The 7,898-nt window shown below is 65.6% G+C and overlaps 1 protein-coding gene across 2 annotated transcripts; it reads left to right on the top strand.

Moving 5' to 3' along the window:
• The first annotated feature begins 433 nt into the window (after positions 1–433).
• MXRA8 (matrix remodeling associated 8) lies at positions 434–5,442 on the top strand. Of its 2 annotated transcripts, none has more exons than XM_011377294.2 (10): positions 434–1,189; positions 2,264–2,287; positions 2,395–2,700; positions 2,806–2,907; positions 3,088–3,561; positions 3,777–3,935; positions 4,081–4,120; positions 4,197–4,273; positions 4,376–4,456; positions 4,634–5,442. In XM_011377294.2, the coding sequence occupies exons 1-10, from the start codon at positions 1,141–1,143 to the stop codon at positions 4,768–4,770; spliced, it is 1,449 nt and encodes a 482-aa protein (XP_011375596.1). In that variant the 5' UTR covers positions 434–1,140; the 3' UTR covers positions 4,771–5,442. The 2 variants fall into 2 exon arrangements, with proteins under 2 accessions (XP_011375596.1, XP_011375597.1); XM_011377295.2 differs by having other exon boundaries at positions 438–1,189; positions 4,672–5,442.
• The last annotated feature ends 2,456 nt before the right edge of the window (positions 5,443–7,898 follow it).

Genomic DNA, 7,898 nt, shown 5'->3' with positions numbered 1-7,898 from the left:
CCCCCCCAGCCCTTCAGGGACTAGGGCTTGTGACCATAATGCAATCCAACCAGGCAGTCTAAAAAATGCACGGTGGTTTTTTGTGTTTCTTTTGTGGTTGTTCAGATTTTTCTGAGGTTTGCTTAACTAGAAGGAGTGGGTTTGGTACATAGTATCTGCTATGTTATTTCACATTTGTTTATGTGACTTTGTAACTTTTCCCAGAGTTTCAAATTTGCGCCTTTGAGGGGGAGCTCATAAACTCCTCCTTCCGTGCAAAGACTGGGTGGCGGGGGTGCTCCCGGAGCACTTTCACCCGGTCTGGGTGGGTGGGGGTGCTCCCAAGAGCAGTGTAACTGCAGGTTTGGTTTGAGGGACACCAGGTTTTGTTCTTGATGGGGGGGGCAGATATTGGGGAACAGGCCAGAAAGGTGGGGGCTGCTCGCCCACTGGCCTCCTCAGTGCTCAGGGTCCCCGCCCCTCGCCTCCCTGGCTCTGTGGAATGTGAAGGTGCCTGCTGTCCCCAGGACCACCCTGGGCCCCAAGGCTGGTGCTGCTCTGCTGCCCGTTTGCAGATTAAGTGGTGCAGCCCCCAAGGAGGGGGCACGGCATGTCGTCATTCTGACAGGAAGAGCACATGGTCTGGCCGCCTGGGCTTTTGGGGGTCCCTGCCTCAGGATGGCTTCCTGCTGGCCTCCAGCTTCACAGTAGCTTTGCGACCAGGCTGCCCACGTGGGGGGATACCCTGGGACAGTGTCCCCCTACAGAGGTGGGTGAAGGGCTGCTCACTCCAGAAGCCCGGCCCTGCAGCAGCCCCAGATGCCCACATGGCATCGGGGACCATGCCCTCAGGCCCTCCTGCCCTCAGAGGGCTGGGCTACTGTCCCCATTCCAGGACCGGAGCCACAGAGGGAGCAGGTCTTGCTCAGACTCCCTTCGCTGTCTGGGACACAGGGCCACAGCCCTCCCCCTCCCCACCAGCCAGCTAGGGGCGGGGGAGGGGCCGGGCAGGAACCAAGGGGCGGTGAGGGGCGGTCTGCACACTGTCGACCAGCCCAGGGCTCCGTGATGTCACTGCCAGTGCTAAGGAGCGGGAGGGGGCCGGGCTGTTTTTCCGGACAGTTGGAGCTGGAGTGAGACAAAGCCAGGCCGGCAGGCGCCATGGAGCTGCAGCCCCGAGTTCTGCTCTGGGAGCTGGTGCTCCTGCAGAGTGAGTTTGGGGTGGGGGCTGGGGGGCGCGGACCCCGAGTGGGTCTGAGTGAGTTTGGGTTTTAGGCAAACCCGCCCATCTGAGCTAAGCCCAGAGGTGTGGGACACCCCCACTGGGAAGGGGACGGGACTGGGGCCTCAGAGGGGACAGCTCCCCATGATAAGGGCCCCAGGACCCGCGCGGGTATGATGTCCATAGCGTCCTCCGGGCCTTCCCCTCACACAGAGGCCAGAGGCCAAGAAGGGCAGGGAGGCTGAGGCAACGCACTGGGTCCCCCGAGCACCCCGCTGCTCAGGGAAGCCCCCAGACCTGCGTTTCTCCCAGCTGTCAGGAGGGGAGTGGGTTGGGGATAGTAGGGGCCTGGGAGCTGCAGGGACCGCAGGGTCTGCTCCCAGGCCCCCTGAGCCCGCCCCCAGGCTGCCTTGCTGACCAGCACATTCCTCAGCCCGGGCTCGCAGCCACATCTCCGGAGCAGGAACTTGGCTTGTGGGGTGGCGGATGGCGGGTCACTCCCCACGTCCAGCCTTCCTGAGCTTCAGCCCCTGGCCCTTCGGGAAGGCTGGAGGGGTTCCAGCCCTGAGCACTGAGGGTGGGGTGGGGCTCCCAGCCAGCCTGGGACCCTTGGGGCTCATGTGGCATGGCCCTCTGCAGGTGCATGGTCCATGCGGGACAAACGCGTGCTGGCATCCCCACAACCAGCCTCCCTGAGCACGAGGCTCCTGTGGCCTTGCTGCACTGAGGGTGATGGTGGCCACCCTTCTTGAAGTTGGCCTGTGGTGACAAGCACGCACTCCAGAGCTGGCCTGAGGGGTCTAACCCTGGCTCCACCTCTCACCTCCCAAGGCGCGTGCCCTGTTCTGCAGCCCAGCAGGGGGCGTGAGGATGGCGTGGGGCCAGAGGGGACCCACCTGTGCTCCCTTGCTTCTCTGGCTTTATCTGCACCCCTTAAGTGGATGTCGTTAGCACCCACCTCAGGGAGGACTACAGAAAGGACTAGGGTCCAAGCGCCCCTCCCCCTGTGTGGGTGACCCAAATGCCCCATCCCCATGTGACGCCCTCTACTTCCCCTTCCAGGCTCTGCTGTCCTTCTGTCCTCAGGTTAGTGACCACCTTCCCCTGAAGGTCCCCTTCCCATCTGGCCAGCCCCACCCTGTACCTGATTCCTTGGGTCCCGCCCGGCCCCTAGTGACCCCCCTCCCCATCAGGGCCATCTGGGTCCTCGACGGCAGGCAGCTCCGTGGTGTCCGAGTCCGAAGTGACCTGGGCGGCTGGTGCCCGGGCTGTGCTACGCTGCCAGAGCCCTCGCATGGTGTGGACCCAAGACCGGCTGCACGACCGCCAGCGCGTGGTCCACTGGGACATCAGCGGCCGCCGCAGCGGCGGCCCCGCGCGCCGGCTCGTGGACATGTACTCGGCGGGCGAGCAACGAGTGTATGAGCCGCGCGACCGCGGCCGCCTCCTGCTGCCGCCCTCTGCCTTCCAGGAGGGCAACTTCTCCCTGCTCATCCGCGGTATGGGACCTTGAACTTCGGGGCGGGCGCCGGGGTGGGGGAGGGGGGCTGGGAGGGTCGCGGGCTGGCCCGGAGCTCATGGCTGGTTTCCTTGCCTGCGCGTAGCGGTGGAGGAGACAGACGCGGGGCTGTACACCTGTAATCTGCACCACCATTACTGCCACCTCTACGAGAGCCTGGCCATCCGCCTCGAGGTCACTGACAACCGTGAGTGCGCCCCCTTCCCCCCCCCCACCCCCGCCGCCCGTCCTCACCCACCCCTACCACTCCAGATGCCCCACTCCTGGCTCCCTTCGCCCCACTCCGCGCCCTCAGCCCTAGCCGCCCCCTCCTGGTCCCTCCCTCTTCCCTCCTCGGGCCCCAGCGCTGACCGACCTGCGCCCCCAGCCCGGGCCGCCGGCGCGCACTGGGACGGCGAGAAGGAGGTGCTGGTGGCGGAGCGCGGCGCGCCGGCGCTGCTGACCTGCGTGAACCGCGCACACGTGTGGACCGACCGGCACCTGGAGGAGGCGCAGCAGGTGGTGCACTGGGACCGGCAGCCGCCCGGGGTCCCACACGACCGCGCTGACCGCCTGCTCGACCTGTACGCGTCGGGCGAGCGCCGCGCCTACGGGCCGCCCTTCCTGCGTGACCGCGTGGCGGTGGAGGCGGACGCCTTTGCGCGCGGCGACTTCTCCCTGCGCATCGACCCGCTGGAGCCGGCCGACGAGGGCACCTACTCCTGCCACCTGCACCACCACTACTGCGGCCTGCACGAGCGCCGTGTCTTCCACCTGAAAGTCACCGAGCCTGCCCCCGAGCCGCCCCCCAGGGACCCCCCGGGCAACAATGGCTCCAGCCACAGCAGCGCCCCAGCCCCAGGTGCAGAAGGCCGCCCCGGGCGTCCGGGAACGTTCAGGGCTGGGACGAGCGAGGCACGTCTAGCGGGCACCAGCCCGGCCCCTCCCTGTCCCACAGAAGGGGCACAGGCATTAGAAGGGCGGCCCGACCCTCCCCGCCCCACGCAGTGCAGCAGGGCTGGCCTTGCTGGGCCACGCTGCACGCCAGCTGACACCGCACCCACATGGCCCCCGCAGACCCTACTCTGGCGCGCGGCCGCAGCGTCATCAACGTCATCGTCCCCGAGGGCCGGGCCCACTTCTTCCAGCAGCTGGGCTACGTGCTGGCCACTCTGCTGCTCTTCATCCTGCTGCTCATCACCGTCGTCCTGGCCACGCGACAGCGCCGACGCGGAGGTGAGCGGGGCAGGGGCGGGGCTCGGCTCGCTGCGCCTGAGCAGGGGCCCACTGAGCCTTGGTGCTTGCTGGGGAGGGTTTCTCAGGGCAGGGCGCGGGGCAGGAGGCCGGCCAGCCAGCCTTCAACGCCAGTCTCCCTCCGCAGGCTACGAATACTCGGACAAGAAATCGTGGAAGTCAAAAGGGTGAGTGCCCCCTCCTGGCTGTCCTAGGGGGCCAGGCCCTGCCCAGCTGCCCTAACCTCCACCCACCCAACTCCAGGAAAGACGTGAACGTGGCAGAGTTTGCTGTGGTCGCAGGGGACCAAGCTTTTTACAGGAGTGAAGACATCCAATTAGGTAAGGGGCCCGAGGACCCCAAGGCAGGGAGCGAGGCTACGAGGCCCAGGCTGGGGGAGGCCCATCTCTGGGGGGCCTCACTCTGCTCTCCCCATGCCCCAGATTACAAAAACAACATCCTGAAGGAGAGGGCTGGGCTGGCTCACAGCTCTCCGCCCGCCAAGAGCGTTGACTTGGACAAAGGTGAGTAGCTGGGAAGGACCACCTCCGTCCCTCAGACCTGGGTCTGTGTCCCGCCCTGCCCACTCTCAGCAGGTTCCAGCCTGACCCCACGGGCAGGAGTCCCCTGCCACCTCCGTGACCCAGAAATCCCTGGGCAGTCCTGCTGGGGGTGTCTGCCCACTATCCCCCCTGCGACAGGGGCAGAGGGCAGCCACCACCTGTCCCCTGGCTTCCAGACTTCAGGAAGGAGTACTGCAAATAAGGTGACCTGGGCTCCTGGCTGGCCAGCAGCTCCGTTGACTCGTCCCCGTCTGTCTTGGAGCACGCCTTCCTGACCGGCCCCCCTTCCGGCGGCTGGTCCCGTCGTCCTGGAGCTTGGCCTGGACTGGCGCACCGTGAGGCTACCTCCAGACCCCTCCTCCTCCAGGCAGCAGTGGGCTCCTGGGACCCTGCCCGCGCTGTGGCTGTACCCCCTCAGCAGCTCTTTGCAGGCACTCACTGCGGGTCATGCCCTGTGGGGGGAGTCTTGCCTGTGCAGGGGTGCCAGGAAGACCCCCTTGGAGCTGAGGTCAGCCTCAGAGGCAGCACTCGGCCCCCTTCACCCCTTCCTGGGGGGAGCTGCCTGCTGGTCCACGACTGCAGGGCTGTCCTTCCCCAGCCGGGCTGCCACGGGCCCTGCACGGGAACTGAGGGCTGCACACCCCAGGCCCTGGGTCAGTGCCCCTCTGCGCCCTGGCCTGCCACCTGGAGCCTTGTACCTGCTTCTCAGCCTGCCCCAGCTTCTTCCCAACAAACTGCATTGACAGTCACTGGGCTCCATGTGACTTCTGGCTCCTCCCTGGGCTGGAGTCTGGGGCTGCGGCATCATTTGGCTTCTGTTTTGTCTGAGGACAGGGGAGCGCTGAAAATGGTTCCAGGGTGGCCCATATGGCCACTCCCGACACCCCACATTTGCTCCTCCTGGTCAGTTGCTGCCAACACAATAAAGACCATATCTGATTTTTAGACTCGGCCCCAGGCATGCTCTGCGGCCCTCCTCCGTCTCCCAGGTGCACAGCCTGGGCCTGGAGCCCCACCAACTTCCTTCAACGCCCCCCCCCCCCCCCCCCGTCATTGCCCATTCCTCTGAGTGGCAGGTCTGGGTGCAGGTGTCCTTGGAAGAGTGACCTCAAAGCCAGTCTACAGCACTTACTCCTGGTTGTGGTTTCTGGTCCTCTCCTGAGGGTTTATTTGGGGAGGGGGAGCATGTTGGTGGACGAGGGGATGGAGGGGGGTCGGCGTTGGTTCAGCCTCTGAGAAGCAGATGCCAAAGTGAGGCTGGATGTGTGAGGATACGGGGGAGGGGCAGGCGGCTGGCGTGGCACTCTGATGGACAGGGGCGGGGAGGAGCCTCTGTGCTTCCTCTTCCCTGACCCCATCCTTCCAAGCCCTCCCAGGACAGCAGGGAGTTGGTGGGGGGGATGACTATCACCCTGTGTTGGAAACCCCCAAGCTGGTGTGAGGAGCCACACATGTCAGCGCCCCAGCGCCCTCTCTGGGGAAATAGAAACCCTGGGCCCATTTTCATGAAGGCGCAGTGTCAGTAAACTCATGGAGCAAAACAACAGGATTTATTACGTGGCGGACCCCAGAAGCGGGGGTGGGTGAGCAGGGGGAAGGGCAGCCCTCAGGCCCAGGTCGTGAGCCAGCAGGAGACAGAACAGGGTAGCAGCACCTATTACTTCTAAGGGTTGGGGCGGCCGTCACTAATTCTTCACGGGCTCACCTCTGAGTGGTGATCTTAAAAGGTGCCCAGGAGAAGCCAGGCAGGAGCTTGGGTGGGAATCCTAAGCTCGGGTCCTTATGTGAGTCCAGACTAGTGTGAGCAGGGTTGTTGCACTGAGATGCTGTTTTCTCACCTCCTGCCATGAGGATCAGCCGTGGCAAAGGCAGGGACGGAGGATGGTCCAGGAGCTGTGGCCTGAGCATGCACCTCCCTCCCAGCCCAGGGGCCCCTGACCCCACAGTGGCCACCACTGTCACTGGACGAGGCCCCTCCTGTAAGCGTTCAGGCTCTGGCCACCCACTCACCCCTCCCTGCAGAGCCCGGGCCTGACCACGGCTGTGCCAGCTGGACTGGCTACCAGCTTCTCTCTCGTGCTGTCAGGTGGGAGAGAAGCTCCGGGGCTGGCATAGAGCTGGGGCATCAGACCCTCTGCATCTGTGACCAGCAGCCATTGTGTCTGGGGGCGGGATGCTGTCACCTGGGAGCTCTCAGGGCAGGCACTGTCTTCCTGCTCCCTTGGGCAGACAGCAGAGAGCATGGCAAACCCTCGCTCTGCGGCCAGCCTGCCCGGCTTCCTCCGATTACCTCTGGGGAAACCCGACTGAAGAGACAAGGCCTAGGGTTTGCAGAGTGGGTGTCAGCTTCACAGCCCTGCCCACTCTCCCCGTCAGAGCCAGGGGAATGGAGGTCAGGACCCCTGGCCCAGGCTGACCCGGGGGTGGTCCCCAGACTGGGCTCATAGGTCCGAACTCTGGTTCCTCTGGTCAGTGGTGGACTGGTGGGGTCTTTCCCTGTGCTGGCCCGCTGCCCGAGGATGGTCATGACCAGGCAGATGGGCCAGTCCCAGGCTCCCGCCAGCTTCAAGGGTCGTGGGCACAGCACACCCTATCCCCATCACTCTCGGTCTCATCCTAGGGCCATTCTGGCCAGCTTGGAACTCCCTCTAGTGGCCTCAAGTCTTCCTCCTGGGGTGGGGGGGAGGGAAAGCCCCTCACCCCAGTGGGAGCAGCATCGGGCTGGACCCTTCACAGCTGGAGGGGCGCTTCTCCGGGTCTCCCTTGACCTACGGAGGACCCCACGGAGGCTGGTTCATTGACAGGAGGGGCGGGGGACTCCCTTCACCTACTGCCAGCAGCACCCGTGCCTGGGCACATCTGTGCACACATGCGTACGCACAGCTGCTGTGCCGACCCCCGCTGTCGCCTTGGCATCACGTACAGGTGCTCACACCTGCACTCCCCAATCCACTCCGCATTCATTTGGCCGGGGTTTCTCGGAGGCCCCGTGGGTTCCGACAGAGGGCGCGCGAGGTTGCAGCTGGCACCGCGGCGCAAAGCGACTGGGTGTCCTGGGCTCCCGGCGCCGACTCAAGTGTCTCCAGCTTTCTCCAATGCCCCCAGCAGCCCGACGATGTGACCAGGGAGCCTCCGGACTCTGAGCGCCCACGGACCCGGGAGTCCCTGCGCGGGGGCAGAGGACCGGAACCCCGCTGAGAGACACTCCCCGGGGCGGGGCCCGGGGCGGGGGCTGTCCCCCTTCTGATAGCTGGGGGCGCGACGTACAGGTGGGTCCTCACCCACTTCCTGCCCCGGGAGGCGCGCCCACGTCCGTCCACCCGCCGACCGCCAGGCCGGGCCGCGGAGCACCTGACCGGGAAGAGCGCGCACACCGCGATTCCGCTCGGCGCGCGCGCGCGCC

Source organism: Pteropus vampyrus, unplaced genomic scaffold (assembly GCF_000151845.1).
Source record: "Pteropus vampyrus isolate Shadow unplaced genomic scaffold, Pvam_2.0 Scaffold309, whole genome shotgun sequence".
In the NCBI taxonomy this organism is placed as follows: domain Eukaryota; kingdom Metazoa; phylum Chordata; class Mammalia; order Chiroptera; family Pteropodidae; genus Pteropus; species Pteropus vampyrus.
The sequence above is the reverse complement of the archived record's forward strand: the minus strand, read 5'-3'. Positions and strand labels throughout refer to the sequence as shown.